A 24,345-nucleotide genomic window follows, 5' to 3' on the forward strand; every position below is an offset into this window, starting at 1 on the left:
GTTTAGGGTTCTTTTACGTGCACGCCTATGTGTACACAGGACCTCCGTTTTTCATCCCACACAAACGTCTATATATTGTCCCTTACCAGGCCCTCTGCCCTGCACAGCTGACAAGGAGGAACCATGCCCGAAAATCCCTATCGAACACAGGACCTCCAGGTTAGCGAGCCAATGTCGCATTCACTAAGCCACCGTAGCTGTCAATGCATGAATAACAAGTTGATCCTGCCAGGTGCGACAATACTACACAATGGGGGACACTGATCCTATCTGGATATACACCAAAAATTACAGCATATACCCTTTAACTGCAGCTGTTTCCCCTAGATCAACTTGTAATATACCTAGTACATGTACTTTAATATTGTTCTGATTGGCTATAATTGGGCTTGCCATTACCCAATCTGAGTCAAGTTTACAATTTCATGTACATTACTACACAGTACCCCAAGAAATCAAGCAAGTGGCTGATGATGCTTTCCATGAGATTTAAACTAAAAACACAAGTATACTTTTATTTTAGTTTAATATCTTCTGACAATACTGAATATATAATATAATAACAGATATAACAGACACACATATATTTATCACACACACACAACCAAATATATTATATTTCATTTAAGGCCGGATAACACTGATACATGTATCAAAGAAAACCAAAACAAATAGAAGACATTAAATTAAAGGAACTAAATCTCTTAGATTTTATCAAGACAAGATAAAATCTCAGGTTTATTATTTTAATAGTTATCGGACAATCTCTGTATAACAAAATTTTTGTTCAAATAGTTTAAGCAAAGTCGGTTTGTTTACCTTTAAAATTTTACTTTCGTTTTTGGGTTTATTGAAAACAAATTCAGATGCATGTATATTTCAACATTCCACTCAATATCTCGGACATCTGATAGTCTAGAGAGTTATAGGCTTGTCATGTGAATAAATATCTAGATAATAATTTATATGTAACATTTGTAACCAGATTTTGCTCTCACATAACTGCTTTTTAATTACAGCTCTATATATATCACAACCAAACATTGTATAATACTAGTATATGTTTTATTTTGGGATGGATAAAACATAAAATATAAAACAATAAATAAAAATAAATAAAGTATATTCACTGTAAAGATTCTATTCACTGACAAAAAATCAACAGAAATTGGACGGTAAAATCTCAATGCTCCATAGCTGTATTAATATTTTTGGCAAGAATGACCATACAGTCAATGGTTGTTATAAAACTAGGATTTAATAAATCTGATATTAAGTACCCAGTTTATTTTTCTAGCTTAATTTCACATCCTATGAAATTAAATCAAATCATATAATCTCAATAATATAAATTGTTCCCATCTTCACTACAACGAATAATAGACTGGAAAAAATAGAATAAAATTTGTATACTGTCAAAGATCAGAGAACGGTAAGACAGTCCATTACCATATATTATAGACAAAAATGGTGATTTATTTGTCTAGACTCACATTCATTGTAAAACAGACAGAGATAATTTCTTCTGGAGTAAAATTAACACTACACCTTTTAATAATAACACTAAGATTTAATAATAAAAGCAAATCTTTCGACCTTGGATCAATTTCCAGAAATGACGTCGTATGAAACCTGGATGTAACGATTTTAGAGGCACGTGATATAATGTCTGGCACCATTCAACCACTACCTGACAATTTGGAATTTGGTATTAAAAATATCAATAAAACAAAGAAAAAAGACAAATCTGTGGAGTACATAATTGTATGGCGGCAGAAGGGCTGTGTCCGACAAAGCCTGAAATTTTGTCTAACATTAGGTGCCTTATTTCCAAGTGTGGTCATAAATATTCCTTCTTCAGGTAGTCAATAGTTAACCAAGTTCCAGAAACTACAAATCTTTTCTATAGCTAATTCTATCTCATTTAATATATTCATCTATAGATAAATTTCCAACGGGTTAGATATTTCTTTCCAATTCTAACTTCTAAGGGTGATGATATTCCGCGATCGCATTAAAAAAGCAGAATCTGACATTTGAAAACAAATGTACAATCTGAAATAGAAATTCGCTGAAAAGACAATATCTGTCAAAAACCTATACATATGATCATAAAATACACTTTCTACTGAGGATTTAATTCTACAAATTGCCCCCACTCTCCCCACAAAACATAGATTCTTGATAAGTAAAAAATTATGATATCACTCTCCTCAATGCCAGATTTACGTTTTTTGAATTGAACCTGTCACCTCATTCTGATCAGTAACATATTTATAGATCATGGTCAAATTAGGTTGAACATGGCACACTACACTGAGAGATAAATTAAATATGTCACTGCTCAGAAGCTGAAACAAGCCTTTTATTATAAAACTTGTACATGTTTCAGTGTCATGTTCAATATTTATATGTAGTTTGTATTGTACAATGGGCTATGATTATACTATAGAGAATGGAAAAAATAGAAAGTTTCATCTAAGAATTCCTATTTTATGAAATGAATAATCATCACCACTATTTTATGAAATGAATAATTATCACCACTATTTTATGAAATGAATAATTATCACCACTATTTTATGAAATGAATAATCATCACCACTAAACCTTTAAAATAACAAGCTTTAACAATGATTAAATGTAAATGCAATATGGTCATGAATTATTGGACATGCCTCTTAAATCACAGCATATAATATAAGAAATCATTTTTTGATGTTCTCAGTCTAATCACAGAAATATATATTACACATAATCGAGTCCACTGATAAATTATTTCCACTATTTAAATGTCTTACAGGAGAAAATCTTAGTAACAACTGTTCACAATGTCACAGTTAATTAATTTAAACAGAATATCCTTAGTAAAAAATCACAGATATTAAGTGGAATTCGGTAGTGCAAAATCTCAGTTACAACTGTTCATAATGTCACAGTTAATCAATTTAGACAGAACATCCTTAGTAAAAATCACAGATATTAAGTTGAATTTTTATTATCCTTCTTTACGAATGATACACTGATATGGTGTCTGTAATATCTTTACGGCAAATCGGACACCCATCTCGACGATTAAATAACATCTTGGCACACTGACTACACGTCACCATATGATTACATGGTCTCAATACACAGTCTCTTATACGATCCATACAGATAGCACAATCACGATCCATATCACTAGGTACAATACCTGAAGATAAATACACAATGGTTTTATATTTTTAGCCATATAAATATAATTACTCCCATCATCAAGAGTTTTCAATGGAATTGGGTTTACCATCTTGTCAATACAATACTTTGGTGATTTTGAGACTAACATGGCAATTTTCATTTTGTTGGTTATGTATACAATGTGAGGGGAAGAATTCGGCTCGGACAGCAGCGTTTCCACCTCATTTTCGTCAAATTTGAAATGAAATAGGGCCACCATATGGCTAGACCACTTTGATTTGGGCCAATTTCTTTGATTTTATTTGTTGATCTATTATGTGGATTAAGAACCTGTCTTCATTAAAAACTTCATGTCTATACAAAAACCAATAGTTCTGTATTATCCCATAGTCAAAACAAAAATTTGATTGTAAAGAGTTGCCCCATTCGAAATCGAAAAAGGGGGTTTGATTGCCGAATTGGTAGCACATGCGCGCTGTATCATAAGGTGTCATTGACTCAACTGGTGTGGTTTCATTTCACCGGATGTATGTGACAAGGACTAGGGTCGCCTGTCCGACCTCGTGGGTTTTCTCCAGGTCCTCCAGTTTTCTCCCACTGCTAAAGATCACTACGCGCAAGCGAATTATTGAAATAAAATTGAACCATATTTTAATCCCGAAATGATCTAGCTTGTGTCAAGTAGATGTTAAACAACATTTCTCTCACTCTCTTGTAATCGAAATAACACTTCAGATTATAACCAAATTCAATACCAATCATACTTTATTTTAACCGAAATCAAAGAGATTTAGATTCTTTAAGCTACTGTAAATATTAATTTCCCTACTACCATGTTAACCATGTTATTTTATTAGTGTATATAGAAATAAAGATAAACTTACTGTCTTCATCATCTTGTTTAGGTTTAATATTACCACTATGTGATAGAAGAGGAAGTAAAACACATTGATGACCACTATTATTCATTTCTTTAATCTGAGCTATACGATCTAAAAATAATAACCAGATAATCTATCATATATACATACACTTAATGACAACAAATAGATATCTTGTAAATACTATTTATTTGGCTAATTTGAAAAATTAGATTTACGTTTTCGTTACATAAAGGGAGATAACTACAGTTAGTATCACCCAAAACCCAAGTTTTCTTTGACTTACTCTTTTTACGTTCTTCTCTCTGTTCCTCTGTTAAGATGAGTGGATGAATTCCAGATCGAAAAAATAATGTCTTTCCCATCTTCTCCAAAAATTTACGGGCTAAAATTTAAATCAATCATTTTTAGTTAGTAGTTCAAGAACAAACAAATTTACCTTCCTAATTAAAGATGCATTATGTAAGATTTAGATAAAGAGCTGGTTTATTCTTGCTATAATAGTTCAAAAATAGATAATGCAAAATGAATATATCGAAAATTTTATTCAAATTTATTTATTCTGAACAAAGATATTAGCCTTTGAAGGATTGACAAGATGTGTGCACTGGTTGTTCGAGACTGAGCCTCGCTTCACCATTTTTACTGTAAATCATTAAACGGCTGAACTGTTCTAATCTGCTTAAAATCGGACCCATCTGATGGCATTGAATTGATTATGGTCTTGTCATGTTAATAAATGTCTAATTAATAGTTTATATAACATTTAAGGGCCTAAAGAAGGACCTGCAATAGGCAGATTTAGCTCTTGCTGCATAATGTATGTTTAACCACAATGAATGTATCTATGCTAGCTCTGGATTTATGCAGGACTCGACTGATGTTAACAAAAAGTAGGAAATGAAATGTTCTGCTCCGACTGGGCTAATGAAGACAGGCATAAGCCATAAAGTGTGCAATGAGGGAAATTTTGCCTGAGCAGCAGCACTATGGCCTACTCATACATCAAATTCCAACTGCCAAGGGATCTTCTACGTGCCAGCCAATGTGTACATGGGACCTCGGTTTTTCGTACCATCCAAACAACTAGAGAGCTGTCCTTGTCAGGCCCTCTGTCCTGCACCACTGACAAGGGGAAACCACACAAGAAAATCCTAAAAAGTAGGACCCAAAAGAATTGAGTAAATCTGTGCAAGAATCAATGACTAATACCCAATGTACTCAGACTCAAAAATAATAATTTACTAGAAGACACAACTTAGTTTTCAAGCAGACATGTTCATCAAATAATAAAGACATGAACTGCACATTACATTAATTACAAAAGTAAGCTACGGCCATAGATCACTGAATTATAGCTCGTTCATCCATTCCATATCATTAAAACACATAATTCGGAAAATAATTATAAATCCATGTACCCTGCATTTAATTTCAATAATTATTCATAAAATAAAACTTCGAAAAAGATAAATTATTCTGACAGTTAGAATTCTGTGAGCTTCAAGCAAGGTATCATATGCCCTGCTGTGTTGAAATCCAAATAAAACGCAATTGTCTATTCAACACAATATAATATAAACTAACTTTTTTCGATGGTGTGGTGTGAGGTATCTTTGCCTGATCGAACTTCAACTTCTGGTATATAATAAACAGGAAATAAAAAACGTAGACCAATTGTTCTCTAAAAGAAAAAAAAAAAATTTAATCTCGATTGCATCTCAACACTTGATGATTGACAAGACACAATACACATTGATATTTATGAAATCTAATAAGAAGTTTAAAATAAAAAAGCTACTGATTGGCTAAAAAGCACCAATGTCTACAATTTTTAGAGTAAATACAAAAACATTTCAAGCCTCAATATCTGTACAAATGCTTTGGAGAAATTCAGATATTAAGTAACAGAGTTCAACTGAATAAATTCATGTGGGTTCTTCTATTTCCACTTGCTATATACATTAGATACTACAGGTACTCTTTATTTAACTCATAATTCAATACACCTATAGTTCCTTTAATATACCTCAGGTAAATATGTTCTTGATGATATCTCCGATACATCTAATCTGAGAGTATTTGTGGCTATCACAGTATCTGGTCGACACAAATGGGATATTCCTGTAATTAGAATATATTGCCACTAAATAATCATTATATTTAAAAACTAAACTGATATTTATTTTAATCAGTTCTTGGAAACTTTTAATACATTTCCATATTTAGAAAATACAAGTGGGCGACAAATTCTGTAGAACATCGAAATGTCCAGATGAAAAATTCATATTCCACAACCCTCGGTCTCATTTGACAAATGTGTTGACGAAACATTAAACCATTTTCCATTCCCATTTCACAAAGACTTGCATAACAAAATGAAATGAAATTGGGTTTAACATCCTATGGTTCTGCTCCGACTGGGCTAATGAAGATAGGCATATGCCATACAGTGTGCTATGAGGAAACTATTGCCCGGCCCATGCGTTACAGTCTACTCGTATATTGAATACCAACTGCCGAAGGATCTTTAACATGCACGCCAATGTGTACATGGGACCTTGTTTTTTTGTCCCATCCGAATAACTATATGTTGTCCCTTGCCAGGTTCTATGTCCTGCACCACTAACAAGGTAGAACCAAGCCAAAAGATCATGATGAATTTTCTCGGCCAACTAAGGGATTGAGCATGGGAGCTCTAGATTAGCTAGTCACAGCATCCAGTTTGAAAGGAAAGGAAATGGGGTTTAACGTCCTACTGTTCTGCTCCGAACTGGGCTAATGAAGACAGGCATACGCCATACCGTGTGCTACGAGAGAAATTTTGCCCAGACAGCGGCACTACGGCCTACTCTTATATCATATTCCAACTGTCAAGGGATCTTTTACGTGCACGCCAATGTGTACACAGGCCCTCGGTTTTTCGTCCCATCCTTAATGACTAGACAGGTGTCCTTGTCAGGCCCTCCGTCCTGCATCACTGACAAGGGAGGAATCACACCGGAAAATCAGGATGAACTTTCTCGGCTAATGCAGGGGTCGAACACCCGACCTCCAGGATAGCAAGCCAGTGTCTTACCCACTTAGCCCCGGTTTGAAAGAAAAGATTAAACAACAATAGTCACATTTAAATGGATGAATTGAGATTACCATCATCAAAGAAACCAACACAGCTTTCCAATGTGAATAGTAATGTTTGACTTATTAAACTAAACAGCAATAGACACACAGGGTGTTCAGGCCTGTTACATTTATAACTTACTAGCGTCTAGTCTTAAAGTTGATGTATTGCTATTTCGCTTTATTTGAAATCACTGATATCACAGCCTCATCATTGATGGTAGTGTGCTTTTCCCGATCATACAACCATACAATTCTATTTACGAACAGATTCGACCCCTACTGTCATTAGAAAATATGCATTTGAAGACAAATTTTTGTTAGCATTAAGGTATGATTCAACACTTCCATTTGATATAACCACAAATAATGTATTTTCAATAAGACAGATTCAACCGACTCTTGTTAATACTTACGTTGAAATAAATCTTTTTTGATTTCCAGATCATCAATAATACATTCAAAAACAAAGTCCACATCTTTTACAGTTTCTTCTAATCTACTCATACATAATACTTGACCCTGTCAAAAAATAAATATATATAAAATAAAGTTCACTGGTTTCAAATCATATTAATTTTTTATCTAAATAATTCCAAGTTATAGCATATATAATATTGTAGTCTTATGTGTAGCAACAAGAAAGCCCAACAATCAGAGCTATCACAACAATGAGGCATAGCTATGGAAGTTCAATTTCAATGCGACATTGTAGCCTCTATTATGCTAACAAGAAACATGTACGACAGATGGACAGACGGGTGACGGCAGCATACAACCACACAATCTGATTAAAATACAGATCTTTATTTTGTTTCATTTTTTTATACTTTCGATGACCTACACTACATGAAGACCTGATTGATTGTAATGGAAGGTCGCGTCAGGGGTAGTACAAGCGGTTTTAATCAATCCGCATTGATGTTTCTAGTGGTTTACCCACAGTTCCGTGCATCAAACGCCAAGTACTCGCCGTAACAGACCCTTTCATTGGCTAATCCCTCACTTCAATCAGAATGCCGGTTATATAACAACTCTTCCAGATTCTAGTGTAGTAAAGACAAGTAAAACGAAATTTTGAACTATAAAACGAAACAAAATAGGATCTGTGTTTTAAACAGATTGACAACCACATTAAAACGTAAGCATATAAAAAATGACTGAAAGATACTGAAACAAACAAAGATAGATTACATAGCGACAAATCCAGCAAAGTTTGTGCATAGGGAAAATAAAAATAAATAATTTGAATATTTTACGTACAATAAAATTATCATGGGTCAATATTCCATCATCTTTTAACATCTTTTTATCTTCTTGTAATTTCTCGTAAACTTTGTTTAAATTCTCTACCTTACTGTCTGTTACTTTCACTTTATGTCCATGATATGCAAGTTCACCTGTAAATAGAAAGCAGAAAATAGGCAATAAAAAATAGGTTATTGGCTTGCTTGTTGACAAAGAGGGGCAGAACGGGGTGATGACAATATACAACTACTAAGTGGAATTTATCAAAGATATACATGTAAGATAAAACTGTTCTGTAGCAAACGAGCCAATGAAATAAAATGAAACAGCATTTAACGTCCTACTGGGCTAATAAAAATGGGCACACGCCAGTCAGTGGGCTATGAGGGAAATTTTGTCCGGACAACAGCACTATGCCCTACTCTTATATCTAATTCCAACGGCCAACTGCCAAGGAATGTTTAACGTGTATGCCAATGTGTACAGAGGATCTCTGTTATTTGTCCCATCCAAATGACTATACACAGTTCCTTGCCACGGCCCCGGTTCTGCACCACTGACAAGGAGGAACCACGCTGGAAAATCCTGATGAACTTTCTTGGCCAACGCAGGACTTCCAGGTTAGTGAGCCAATGTGGTATCCACTGAGCAACCATGGCTCCACCCGGGCTAATGAAGAGGGGTATACATGTATGCCATGCAGAGTGTGAGGAAGGAAATTTTGCCTGTAATTTTCATCTTGACTGTTAAGGGTTCTTTTACGTATGGACATCAATGTATAATACAGGACCTCATTTTTTGTTCCATCCTAACAACTAGACACTGTCAAATTCTGATTAATAATAATGGTTCTTTTACATGCATGCAATCATTTGCATTGAACTTCCTTTTTTCATCCCATGCAAGCGATTAAGACACTATTCCTACCTAGAACCTCTGTCCAGCACCACTGACAATGTGAAACCATGGTAAAAAATCGAAGATACATGTATGTAGATCTGGTTCAAATGATTTATTTCCAATCTATCATACCTGCTATTTTTGTTCCTAGTAATCCACAGCCAACAACTGCTACCTTCACCATTTTGTTGATATAGATGGCTTTAAAACAACTATTCTTGTTGGTTTATAATAACATCATTTGATAACAAACTTAACAATTACGACTTTATCTCTCAATCTCCATATTCCAAACCTTGATTCTTATTAAATCCAACCATTGCTTGGTTGACTCAAGTTTCAATAAATAGATATCTATAAATAATAATAAACATGTATATCAAAGCCTAAATATTACATAATGTCTTTATCTGGGATTATCACTATTATTAGAACAGGTTGTTAGATTATCAGATTTTTGATTAACTGTATATCAAAAAAAATGAATAAGAAAACATTTGACTATCAGATTGGCTAAAGAACAATTAGAACAAGAAGCTAATAGATTTACAGTCTATCAAAATATATATATTGCTATGATGGAAGCTTGGAAAACAGACTGTCAGAATGTAGCCTACAGGCGTTAACTACACCTTACACTTACATGTACAGGAGATCAAGGCATTGGAATAATGGACTGTTATATTAAGGGACAATTGGAATGATGGGTTGACAGATTTCTGTACTGTTAACTATATCTAACAAACACGGGGAATAAAGGAAGGTTATAGACTGTCATATTAAGTCTCTGCGAGTACGAGCATGGAAAGTTGAAGAATGTCGAAAGTGCAATAGAGCTATAACTTTGCCTGGCTACCGAGGACTAACAGTAGGTCTTTTGGACCTACATCATGTAGTAGGCTACATGTAGTTATGTAGGCTTACTCTAATTTTAGTTAGATACATCATGTACTACATGCTAGTTCGTATATCGTCGGATCCAAGACTTGCCCAAGACAGTTCCTTACTTCCTAAAGGTACTAGGTACATGTCACCTATTTAATAATAAATATCATTCCCCAACATAACACGCTTGTTGATATTTCGTTTCATTTCAAAATTTCGACAAAATATAGCCAAATAACAAATATTTTTTAAAGTAAACCGAGAAAGATACGCAGCTCTAAGACAAAATGAACGAGATTGTTATTATTATTGTTATTTTGCGTCTTGTGTTTTGAATTTCGGATTTCACTCCAAATAGTCATGACACATACAAGTTTTCCTGTAGTGATGTTGTAAATACTTACCAAATATGAGATTATAAACATCTTTTCTTTTTTCAAACACAAAAGTCCAAATTATTTAGACGAAAGTGTCACATATTCTATGTTGTTATTAGCTTCGCTGTCAATATTTCAACGCTTTGTAAATACATGTTGTACTTGATTCACCGATTCTGTCGAGTTATATTGGACATTTAGGTATCGCTTTTTAAACTAAACCGGCCATTGAGTGTATGTCAACTCGGCCAATATAATTTTCTTTTGGTAGTTTTTTTCTTCTTCATCAGGTTTTATTACACTAACTTATTTTTTCAGAATTAGCATAGTTTTGGCGTAGAAACCTGTCAATTGCTTGTAGGCTACTATCTTTAAAGGGTATATATTGAAAGTGATAATAATAACAAACTGCTTTATGGATAACAATCACTAGGTTTATTAACTGCAATGTTTCATTGTAGATACTCTCGCCGTTATCAAGCAATGACACAATCAACATGTTACAGAAGGTTATATACAAACGGGTAAAAATAAACTAATTAACAAATAATTTGTTTGATAAATAAGTCATCAACATCCAGTAAAATGGATGTTTTAAAACAGATTCATATCGAATCGGAGTGTCATAAACAGTGATTGAAAGTTGAGTAAATTCTTAACTTAAACATACATTATTATGCAAGAGCTAAATCTGCCTATTGCACTTGCAGGTCTTTCTTTAGGCCTGACATGTTATTTAAATTATTAATTAACTTATCCAGATCATAATCAACCCTCGATGTCATCGCTAACCTGCGATATTTACTGGATTAGGATCCGATTTGTTGTCCAACTTTCATTTATGATTAAACCATGAAGTAGATAATCGAGACAATGTATTTTTATCGTACCGACTGTAGTAATGATGATTCGAGGCTAGGCCGAAAATTCAATCGCTAAATTCTCGGTTCAGAGTGGATCAATTTGACTGAAATTTTAAGCCTATCTGTGAAAGACCTGTACAAAGTCTATGGTTTCCAATTAGTTTTCTACATAGTCCCCTTCGAGGTGTACACATTTTTGGCATTTTTACCAACGATGTTGCAAGGCCTGGATGCCAGTCAGGAAGAAATTTTCTTCCGCCACCCTAAAAAAGGCCGTTCACAGGTAACATGACGTCATCATTACTATTAAATTAATGCCGGCTTGTTCCTTCATCAGTTTTGGAAACGTGTCTCATCTATGGTTACTAATCTTGCCAAATAATTATTAGGATCTGCTTCGATTGTCTTGGGACGTCACGAATCTGAGATATTTCTGATCCGCCGTCAGTCACGAGCTATGCACCCATCTTGCAGAAACTATGTCATTCCTTACTCGTTGGCGATAATGTGCTCAACCCTCTCATGAGAGATAACCACAACACTGATCAATCGTTGACCAGTCATCACCATGCCATGCACCGGGGTAATATATTTTTCTAGAATGTTTGCTGTTAATAGCTTCCTAGAGGCAGGCCATCGTCAAGGCTCTCTATCACGCTTAAATTCCACAGCCCACGTCTTTACTGTGGAAAAGGAAGGGGCATAATTCGTTAAAGCGGAGACTGTGTCTACATCCTTGGCAAAAGTCTGTACACCTTGAAGGGGACTAGGCTATGTAGACAAATACATGGAAACCATCGATTTTGAATAGGCTTAGAACTTTTCAACCAGCCCTCTTAATTTTAGTGAACGGAACGCGGTATATAAGTCACAGTTTTGATGACTTTTAATTCATAACTTCCTGGGATTCATCGGAAAATCGAATGAGCACTCTATCCAAAATCAGATTCGCCTGTCAATTTTATGCGGGGTAAGGATCCTTGTTCTGAGATTTTATTCTTGAGCAAATTTGCCAGAATTATTCTACTACTGGTGTCTGGTAACAGCTCAACAGGACAAAGACCGAACAGATAATGGATATATAATTTATTTTAAGCGTAGCGATCAAAGACGATTGGCGTCTTTTTGCTTCTTTACGTTTCTTTGGCTTAATTCTGCGCATTGAATATCCATTGCTGTTATTAGCTTCTTTAATGTGTTGTTGTTGTTCAACTTTTATTTATTAACCTGTTTTCCCAAAAGACCAAACGATAAAAACAAAAATACATTCATTGTTTTACAAAGTAATTAAGCGTTAACAATTCGATGAAGTCACTAAAATCCATACCATAAAAGTGCTCACTCATTTAAGAAATGAAATGGGGTTTAACGTAGTACTGTTCTGCTCCTACGGAGCATGAAAACGACAAGAGAATCATTGTAGAAAAATAGCATTGATTAAAAACAGTAATTGTTTATCTATAGAACTTTTGTGTTTATTTTTATCGTTCTCAGCTTAAAAAAACATTTGTTATTTAGCCACATTTTGTTGAAATTTTGAAATGAAACGAAATATCAACAAAGGTGTTATTTTTTTTGGGGGGGGGGGGGTAACGTCCACTCGACGCAAACTAGGTGATTTCGGGCCTAACATATGCCATGGTTTAATTTTATTTCAATAATTCGCTTGCGCGTAGGGGTCTTTAGCAGTGGGAAAAACCGGAGGACCCGGAGAAATCCCACAAGGCTGGACAGGCGACCCTAGTCCTTGTCACGTACAACCGGGGATTCGAAACCATGAACCATTGGCTACATTAGAGTACCCTTATTAGTCGGCTTAATCCTCACTGTCAGTAGCCAGGCTGAGTAGGCCTATCACTATTGCACTTTCGATATTCTAAATTCTGTGATAGTACTCGCATATACTTAATACGACAATCTAACCAGACTTATTCCCTGTGTTTGTTAGATAGTTCTACACCACTGACAAGGGGGGGGGGGGGGAAACGCGCCAGAAAATCCAGATGAACTTTCTCGGCCAACGCAGAGATCGAACATAGGACCTCAAGGTTAGCGAGCCAACGTCCTTACCACTGTGTTACCATGGCTTCCACTCATTTAGGAGCATATTTATTTCTTTAGTCATTCCTGGATAGACTGCTTAAAGCGTTGTATTCTTTGGAACCTTAAAGATACATTATGGCAGATTAGATAAAGAGCTGACAGTTATCATTATAATAGTTAAAAACTAGATAATGTAAAGGGAATTTGATCCACTCTGAACCAAAATTTAAGCGATTGAATTTTCGGCCTAGCCTCGATCTTCATTACTACAGTCGGTAAGATGAAAAACAGTCTCTATTATCCATGTCATGATTAAATCATGAATGAAAGTTGAGCAGCAAATCTGATCGTATTCCAGTAAATATCGTAGGCTAGCATTGACATCGAGAGTTGATTATGGTCTGGATAAGTTAATTAATGTCTAATTAATAATTTAGATAACATTTCAGGCCTAAAGAAAGACCTGCAATAGACAGATTTAGCTCTTGCATAATGTATGTTTAAAATAGATGAAAATGAGCCCCAAAACACAAATTAATGTAATATGAATGTATGTAAAGGGATTTATATTCAATTTTAAAAAATAATTATTATAATTTCTAATCAATTATTTTCGGTGAAATACGTGAACAGTCCAAATTGTACGGCAGTCGTTTACGTTTGCTTAGTCCAATCTACAGGTCTTTTAACTATTACTTATTACTTCTGCTTTGTCTTGTAGGATATGTTTTTATTTGTTCATTACAAATGGCACCGAAACCACAGAAATACTGGACTAGTGTACTTATTTTAAAATGTTCATTATTGAACCATCGATATTAATTTGAAGATAAATCTCTAAAATTGTTTTAGGAATTATTCTTTCAAAAAAAATAATAAATAAAAGAATGATTTCAAAGTAGGTTTGAAGCAAACATATCCCAATTAATGTAAATAACCATACATATTTGTTACTTGTATTGGTACGCATGTGTGAACAACCGAATTAATGATTTTGAACAGTTTGTTTTACTTATTTTAACTTACACATATTGTGAATAAAACTGTATATTTATACGTATATTTTACATATGGGTAGTTGGTAAAATTAAATTAGTCTAAATAGTAATCTTATTATAACGGATTCAACAAAACGAACTAAAGATATCATAAATGAGGATGTCTGAGCAGTGGATTCACATAAAAATTACTCTTTCTACTTGTTTTTTGATATTGGCGAATGTCGAAACACGTGTAGCTTGTTTTTCGATATTCAGGCTTGAATCTCAAAAAAGCACATTTGATGGATGTATATCTACAGAATGTCTCCAAAACACATTTGATTAAATACGTTTTCTAAAACGAACTAAAGATATCATAAATGAGGATGCCTGAGCAGTGGATTCACATAAAACTTATATTACTCCTTGTTTTTTGATATTGGCGAATCTCGAAAAACGAGCTACTCGTATTTCGATATTCAAACTTGAATCTCAAAAAAGTAAATTTAATGGATGCTTTTTTTCCCTGAGAACGTAGATTTCTACTGGTACCATAGGGGCAGTGTGAAGTAAGCTCGATTTTCCTTTTTCGCCAATATCGAAAAACGAAAAACGAAAATCGAGCTTACTTCACACTGCCCCTATGGTACCAGTAGAAATCTACGTTCTCAGGGAAAAAAAATATCTTCTGAAGTCTCTAACTATTTTTTAGAGTGAGAGAGAGAGAGAGAGAGGTGGGGGCAGAGAGAGGGGGGTTTACGTCCACTCGACACAAACATGATTCATTTTTTTTTTCAATAATTCGCTTGCACGTAGGGTCTTTAACTTTGGGGGTGGAGGGCAGAGGACCCAAAGAAAAGCCATGGGGTTAGACAGGCGACTCTATTCCTTGTCATAATCATGCGGGGAATCGAAACCATGCCACTTGACTCAATGACAGAACTTATGATCTTAAGTGACCGTGTTAATAATCCCCCCCCCCCCCGTACCCAAGGAAAAATAAACGCGAATAAAACTTGGTATTTCTTACATGGTGAATCAAATAAACAGAGAACGTTAGCTGACCTAACGCTACACATTTCTATTTTATCACAAAAAAAACTATTGGAAGGCGCCGGATGTATCGAATGGCTTGATCTTTTATTTTGATCTGTATTCTATATGCTTAATTTAATCCGAAGTATCAATTACATCTGCTTTCGTTTTGTGGTCTCTGAATTATTAAAATTCAAATATATATATTGATGCATAACAGACCATAATGTAACGGTTATGTTGTATTATTGATATTATATAACATTGTGTTCAACCAGGGTAATTTAATTGGTATAACATCCTTTATATTCAGTTATCATAAAATCTAAGATTAATGTACATGGATAATTATTTGGCAGCCATATGACAGTAACTTACACTCGTCTTTCAATATCATGATATATAATTACAAATGCTCTTTCAAACTGTTCAGTCGTACAAATTAATAATTTATATATTTTGTTTGAAAACCAGGTAGATTTACAGCTGCAAACGAAAATTTAAAGTGCTATTTTTTTAAAACTGTATTTTATTCAATAATAATATGAGTAGGGAACAGGCTAGGCCTATATCCCCCCTCTCCCTTCAACAAAACAATATAATTACAATTAGTTTACTTAAATACATGTATATAGTCGAAATTATTCATATTGTGTTGTTAATTAATAAAATTCTGAAAGTATACAATAATGTTTTTTTTTTTCAAATAAAAAAGTTATTTGAAATACATAATGACTAATTTTGGTTTAAGGCCTGAAAGTGTACAAATATGTAAACAGAATCTAGTGATGGTAATGATAAATGACAATTTCAGTACTTAAAATCTATTACCCAATTTTAAAAAATTTTGCACCTCAGAAAATATTAATTTATTTTGTTCAAGTGAAATATCCGTAGAGCCATACAATAGAAATTTTATGTTGATGTATTCTGTTGGTAATGTTGTTATGGTTGTATTTCGTGCATCAGAATATAAGGGACATATCAGCAGAAAGTGATAAGGATAGTCCGATTGGGTTTGTTACATAATTCCCATCCGTCGGCTTTTCGGGTATAAATTGTGGAATAAGCTTTATTTCGATATTCAAACTTGAATCTCAAAAAAAGTAGATTTAATGGATGTACATCGACAGAATGTCTTCAAAACACATTTGATTAAATCAGTTTTGTAAAACGAACTAAAGATATCATTAATGAGGATGCCTGAGCAGTGAATTCACATAAAAACTACTCTTTCTACTTGTTTTTTGATATTGGCGAATCTCGAAAAACGAGCTCGATATTGAAACTTGAATCTCAAAAAAGTAGATTTAATGGATGTACATCGAGAGAATGTCTCCAAAACACATTTGATTAAATCAGTTTTGTAAAAAGAACTAAAGATATCATTAATGAGGATGCCTACGCAATGGATTCACATAAAAACTACACTTTCTACTTTTGATATTGGCGAATCTCGAAAAACGAGCTCGATATTGAAACTCGAATCTCAAAAAAATAGATTTAATAATGGATGTACATCGAGGGAATGTCTCCAAAACACATTTGATTAAATCAGTTTTGTAAAACAAACTAAATATATCGAAATAGAGGATGCCTGAGCAGTGTATTCACATAAAAACTGCCCTTTCTCCTTGTGTTTTGATATTGGCGAGTGTCGAAAAAGGAGCTATGAGTAAAATCTGTATTTTTGACATTCTAGCCCGCATATCGAAAAACAAGTAGCTCGTTTTTCGAGATTCGCCAATATCAAAAAACAAGTAGAAAGAGTAGTTTTTATGTGAAACCACTGCTCAGGCATCCTCATTAATGATATCTTTAGTTCGTTTAAAAAAACCTGATTTAATCAAATGTGTTTTGGAGATATTTTGTAGATGTCATTCCATTAAATCTGCTTTTTTGAGATTTAAGTTTGAATATCGAAAAACGAGTAGCTCGTTTTTCGAGATTCGCCAATATAAAAAAAACAAGGAGAAAAAGCAGTTTTTATGTGAATACACTGCTCAGGCATCCTCTATTACGATATATTTAGTTCGTTTTACAAAACTGATTTAATCAAATGTGTTTTGGAGACATTCTCTCGATGTACATCCATTAAATCTACTTTTTTGAGATTCAAGTTTGAATATCGAAAAACGAGTAGCTTGTTTTTCGAGATTCGCCAATATCAAAAAACAAGGAGAAATATCAGTTTTATGTGAATACACTGCTCAGGCATCATCATTTATGATATCTTTAGTTCGTTTTAGAAAACGTATTTAATCAAATGTGTTTTGGAGACATTCTGTAGATATACATCCATCAAATCGTCTTTTTTCAGATTCAAATTTGAATATCCAAAAACGAGTGACTCTTTTTTCGACATTCGCCAATATCGAAAACCGAGCTAGTTGTTTTTCGTTATTCGCCAATATCGAAAAACGAGTAGCTCGTTTTTCGTTATTCACGAATATCGAAAAACGAAAATCGAGCTAACTTCACACTACCCAAAAATGTTACATTTTCATGTTTCTATGATATTGTAAGATTTCAGTGAGTGTACATATCAGCTGAAAGGAAGCCTTTTTGGTTCACCATAATTCTAAACGGACAAACATCACAATGTTCATGTTTGAATACTATGCATTTAATAAATTGAAGATACCTCTCTATATTAAATTAAAATAACAGTTAAAGGGAACCATGGAATATGTCCGTTTCTTTATTTTTCTTCTAAACAACCTTTTCAATTTTGTAATATTCTTTAATATTTAGTAATTAATGGTTTTGAAGGATTTTTGTACATTTACACAAAGTAATATATAGAAACAATACAAAACCGCGGAAATGCACTGCTGTTTTTATTAGAGGTAACCAGTGTATGTTAATTGCCTATATATGAACATAAACAGTTCATTGGCCGAGAAAGTTCATCCAGATTTTCCGGCGTGGTTCTCCCTTGTCAGTGATGCAGACGGAGGGGCTGACAAGGAAAGCTGTCTAGTCGTTCGGATGGGACGAAAAACCGAGGTCCCGTGTACACATTGGCGTGCACGTAAAAGATCCCTTGGCAGTTGGAATTCGATATAAGAGTAGGCCGTAGTGCCACTGTCCGGGCAAAATTTCCCTCATAGCACACTGTATGGCGTATGCCCGTCTTCATTAGCCCAGGTTAGGAGCAGAAGAGTAGGACGTTAAACTCCATTCCATTTCATTTCATATGGGCGGCTTATCTGACGGCCCCATTTCACTCGCAAAGAGATACATCGTCAAAAGTGAAAATGGACGTTTTTGATTTTTGTCTTAATAATAAGTAATTGCTCCACCAATCCTCAGACATTCAGCAGTTCGCCGTGGCATGCTCCTTATCAATCGTCCAATCACGATTTGGGGCAATCTGACCACCCCTCTTGCAGTGCCACGGTCAATTCTTGCAGTGTGGTCGGTTGACGGTGACGTCGACGAACACGTCTCCCGATCAAATTAAACGTAACACACTAAAACAAAGATACGCTAAACAGTAAATCTTATGCAAGAACCGATAGGAAAGCAAACATGGATAGATTAACCAGCACGCGGCAGTTTTCATCAACCCTTCCTTGAAGTGTCAAATTTGACAATGAATCCCTCCCACGTGCATGGCGCTATTGTGTGTCGCATGTGCAGCTCAGTGGTTTTGTTAGGGCGATAAGTTCTTCATCTGTGAACATACTCTCGCAACATGTCAAATGTCCATGACTATTTATCATATCGCAACCTGCATAGGTATTTGCATTTCAATATCCCCTACTTTTTTTGAAGAGTATATTTTCATTCAAATGACACGATTCCATATTATGGTTGCATTAAGGGTTTCCGAGTAAAATATTAGCTTAGAGTAGTCCATATATTGCAATAATTGATATTTTGTCCACACGTGCGCATATAAAATCATATTCTGTCTCAGAACACTAAAGTCCAATGTATATGTTAACGACACTTTAAGTTCATTTAGGTCAACTGTTGATCACAATATCAGTTGTGTCTCCTAGTTAATGTGAGGGATTAGCCGCCAATGACTGTTGCAGGGAGTTCCTAGCGTGCAATGCACAGAACCGTGGGCATCCTACTGGAAACATCAACGCTGATTGGTTAATCAAATTTCCGACGTCATTATATATCAAAAGCAGCTCGTCTGACCCCTGACACGACCTCTCACAAAAACTGGTTAGATCTTCATGTAGTAGGGACCATTGAAAGTACCAAAAAAACGAAACGAAATATAGATCTGTATTTTAATCAGATTGTCTCAATATGATCTTAATATATGAAACATAATTTAACAGCAATCTGATTCAAATTAGATGCAATTTGGTTTCGTTTACGGGGGGGTTGGATGGCTGAATGGTTAGCGTGCGCGCGCGCGCTGTATCATAAAGTCTGTCATTGAGTCGACTGTCGTGGTTTCGAACCCCCGGTTGTACGTGACAAGGAGTAGGGTCGCCTGTCCAACCTCGTGGGTTTTCTCCGGGTCCTCCGGTTTCCTCCCACTGCTAAAGACCCCTATGCGCAAGCGAATTATAGAAATAAAATTAAACCATATGTTAGTCCCGAAATGACTTGGTTTGTGTCGAGTGGACGTTAAACTCCATTTCTCTCTCTCTGGTTTCGTTTACGGGGATCACGTGGCTAAGTGGGTAAGACGCTAGCTCGCTAGCCTGGGGGTCGGGTGTTCGATCCCTGCATTGGCCGAGAAAGTTCATCCAGATTTTCCGGCGTGGTTCTCCCTTGTCAGTGATGCAGGACGGAGGGGCTGACAAGGAAAGCTGTCTAGTCGTTCGGATGGGACGAAAAACCGAGGTTCCGTGTACACATTGGCGTGCACGTAAAAGATCCCTTGGCAGTTGGAATTCGATATAAGAGTAGGCCGTAGTGCTGTCCGGGCAAAATTTCCCTCATAGTACACTGTATGGCGTATGCCCGTCTTCATTAGCCCAGGTTAGGAGCAGAACAGTAGGACGTTAAACTCCATTTCATTTCATTTCATTTCATTTCGGTTTCGATTACAATTTTCCAATTTTTACATGGTAATCTAATGGAGACGTTATCACCACCGTGTACTACAATTAGAGTTCTTTTAAAAAAAAGAAAAAAAAAGAAGAAATTGACAATAGTATATTCGCTGAACCAATCAGCATCACTCTATACAAATGGACTTTAAAATTCCCATAATTCACCACAAAATAAAGCCCCAAATACTGGGAACTGGATTGGTCAATAAGTTCATGTATTTGTATACACGCCATAATATTAATTATAATTGCATACACCACTAACTTTGGTCAATTACAATGGAACTTCTTTTGCATTTTTCTGTGAAAATAAAAGTGCCTTTAGCAACTTGGTTTTTTTTCTATTTATTCTATCACCCATTCTTCATCACTACAGTTGACTACCTTGGCAGAACTCAAGGGAGGTACTGAAAGAATAATAACAATACAATACAGAGTGGGTCCACTAACCTAATTTAATTTTAATTGAAGTTCATGACAGGAATATAGATAAAGTTTTTCCCCTTCGTTCTATTCCTTTTTTATTACTATTTAGTCTTCAGTTTTTGAACTAGAATGAAAAGGGGGTTGTGTTTTGTTTTACTGTCAGATTTTGTATCAGAAAATCAATACACGTCTATTTGGAGAATACACTATACCAGCGGTTGCCAGGCGAGAAACGTTCACATTTTGCAAGAGATGGAGAGAGAACAAGCTATAAAAAAATGCGGACGTTACGTTCAAAATTGTTGCCTCTACTGGGTACACAACCTTTGCATGCCACACTTTTACACAACTTTCGTTCGAGGAGCGACAATTTTGTCTCACAGGTTCGCGCCGAAACCACGCCAACTGACTCAATGACAGACCTTATTATACCACGCGCATGGGTCTGACCCCCCTAATTGTTTTTCTGGGGGGGGGGGGGGTCTGAATATACCCCCCCCCCCCCAAAAAAAAAAAAAATTTACATAGTAGGCCCAAACTCCTATTTATTTACAACAATTATTAGGATTAGTTTAGATTATATCTGTATAAAACCTGTACATATCCCAATATGGTTTACATTGCTAAAATAAAACACAGAGAGAATCATCCTGTAAACATGTGTGAAGTGAAAAGTAACCGTGTTCCATAAAATTGTGTCTAGTTAGCCTGTCAGTAATATTTTGTTAATTTTTTTCTGCCACTTATCAGAGTGAATCGCATGTAGGTACCCAAAAACATTATCGCCTAAACCAAATATTTATCGCCCGCTCAGCCAGCAACGTAACCATAATGCTTTTGCACGCGGTGTCTTGGTAGACAGCATGGCGTCTTGGTAGACAGCATGGCCACATGGTGTTTGTTTATATTTTTTAGGGGTTTTAAATTAGCTCACTAATTACTATGTTTTTTATCTAAATATTTCCAATTCAGTGGGTTCCATTCCATTCTTGATTATTAATTTAACCGAGGATATCGATATCATGTTTTTCTTACTGTATCATTGTTGCTCTACATGTAAACAAGATGTCAATGAGGGTAATTCTCCATAAAACCGTGCTTCATCTGTTCCACAGAATAAACATTATAAATACTCAATTGTAATGACATAATCGTGTAATATAGTTTTAGAGAACAGCCACGCTTTGTATTTAGACAAACCTTCAACGATATATTGAAATATAAATTTTAGGGCCTTCTGGAGAGAAATAAAAACTCTTATTTAAATTTCATACTCTAATTTAATATAGAATACAGTCTGACTACCTTCACAAAATTACGTACTTTCAATTTTTACATAAACTGTTGACTTTTGAAAACAAAATCGACTACAACAAGTTCTTAGGACGTATAATTGAAGTTATACAGCGAGGGGAGAATCTAAAAAAACGATAAACAGCGACAGACAATATGTGGATGTGGAGTAGGCCTAAACATAAATCTAGTTTCTGATTCATCCAATTCTTGGGGACTTTACCCTGTTTAAATTTCGATGTGTGTTGTTAGCTTTTTGTAACTATTTTGTGTACTGCATATCAAGATACCATTTAAAGGTAGTGTGTAGATATAAGGGTTTAAAAAACAAATTTGGTTAACTTTTAATAATTTATATAATGGCTAGATGGTACTTTACCGTGGTGTCTTGTGTGTAGATATAAGGGTTTAAAAAAAAAAATTTTTTTTAATAATTTATATAATGGCTAGATGGTACTTTACCGTGGTTTATTGTGTGTAGATATAAGGTGGTTTTTTTTAAAAAAAAAAACAAACTTGTAATAATTTATATAATGGCTAGATGGTACTTTACCGTGGTTTCTTGTGTGTAGATATTAGGGGTTTTTTTTTGGGGGGGGGGGGTAAATAAATATGGTTAACTTGTAAAAATTTATATAATGACTAGATGGTACTCTACCGTGGTTTCTTATGTCGCTTTCCTGGTCTGGTGCCATTAACACAGATTAGAAATATACGGATTCCAGCGTGATTATGTAATAAAACACAACGTGAATTTAAACAGAGCGTGAACCCCTGAACTTGTTGACTGTCCACAATCCAATAATTATCCAATTATCATTAATGATCCTGACCAATTCTCTGTGGCAAGGCGATAGTGTCACAGTCATCGCTCTGGCTCCAAGGCAGGGATTTCGACTAGAAACTTATTATTAGTAATCATTTAACCCTTGTTGACACACGGAATGGCATAATTTGAAATGTCATTCTGAAGTGTTTTTATAATGATATTACAGTTAATATTTTTATTTACGATAAGGGTGATACTGTAAAGTTTAGTGTACGTGTATAGCTTGTTATGACTACTGTCCTGGGTATGGAAGCCTATTTTTGCCAGTCATAATATCTATATTTCGCCTCTTCTGAACGCCAAGGCGAAAAGTCGAAAAGTAGAAGTTTCGACAAAATTTAAGGTGACAGCACATAATGTAGAAAAGACCAATAGGATGGGTGATTTTTTGTTTTATTTTAATTTATTACACAAAGATTGGTTATTTCATTACTTACTATCAGATTGTCAATGGCAATGTGATTATGGCATCTCAATATTAATTAAGATCATTTGAATTGCTATAAGCCCCAATGGGTCTACTTAATTACTTACTATAAGACTGGTCTATTTTGAAATTTAGAGGAGTGGTTGGTCTACATCCACCAGGGAACCCATCACATAGACCATCGATCAATGTGTTGCTTTCAAAAGTAACGTGACCCATCTTACCCGCCCGGCCATAAACTTCCCACGTGGTCTACAATATAAAAAAGACATATATGGCTCTGTTTTTTGGAAACGTAAAATTGACGGAAATATGTCTAAAAGCAAGTAAATATTGTGATTTATATTCGTTTTTTAAAACATTTGTTGTAATTTCTAATCAATTATGTTCGGTGTAATTCGTGAACTGGCCAAATTGAACGACAGTCTTTTAGGCCTACTTAGTTTTTGTTATTAGTTTTTCGTTTGTGTATCAGCCATTGCTAATTACCTCTGCATTGTTTTGTAGGATACGTTTTATTTCTTCATTACACATGACCAACGAAACCATAGAACCCTGCTCCTTGGATTCTTAAATATTGATTATTGGGATCCCAGGTTTTCACAGCAAGATAACAAGCATCAATAATGATTGAAATGGACCAATATTGAATTCTAATTCTTGTTTTTAATTTCAAATATTATGGAAAATACCGAGTTAGAGATTTAGCTTCTTTGAAATCCACCTTGCAAAAATAGTATGCGCACATGGATTTTCAGAATGCGCACATGGATTTTCAGAATGCGCACATGGATTTTCAGAATGCACACAGACAGAGGACATTAGAAG

The 24,345-nt window shown here is 34.9% G+C and overlaps 1 protein-coding gene across 1 annotated transcript; it reads right to left on the reverse strand.

Annotated features, from left to right (window-relative positions):
* Positions 1 to 492: 492 nt before the first annotated feature.
* On the reverse strand, positions 493 to 10,747 carry LOC126820350 (3-hydroxybutyryl-CoA dehydrogenase). Its single transcript, XM_050548246.2, has 9 exons — positions 10,619 to 10,747; positions 9,462 to 9,683; positions 8,445 to 8,581; positions 7,598 to 7,703; positions 6,091 to 6,185; positions 5,649 to 5,745; positions 4,348 to 4,446; positions 4,065 to 4,172; positions 493 to 3,196 (listed from the first exon to the last, which is right to left on the reverse strand). The coding sequence occupies exons 2-9, from the start codon at positions 9,511 to 9,513 to the stop codon at positions 3,009 to 3,011; spliced, it is 882 nt and encodes a 293-aa protein (XP_050404203.1). The 5' UTR covers positions 9,514 to 9,683; positions 10,619 to 10,747; the 3' UTR covers positions 493 to 3,008.
* Between the last annotated feature and the right edge of the window lie 13,598 nt (positions 10,748 to 24,345).

This window comes from Patella vulgata, chromosome 5 (assembly GCF_932274485.2).
Source record: "Patella vulgata chromosome 5, xgPatVulg1.2, whole genome shotgun sequence".
Classification (NCBI taxonomy): domain Eukaryota; kingdom Metazoa; phylum Mollusca; class Gastropoda; family Patellidae; genus Patella; species Patella vulgata.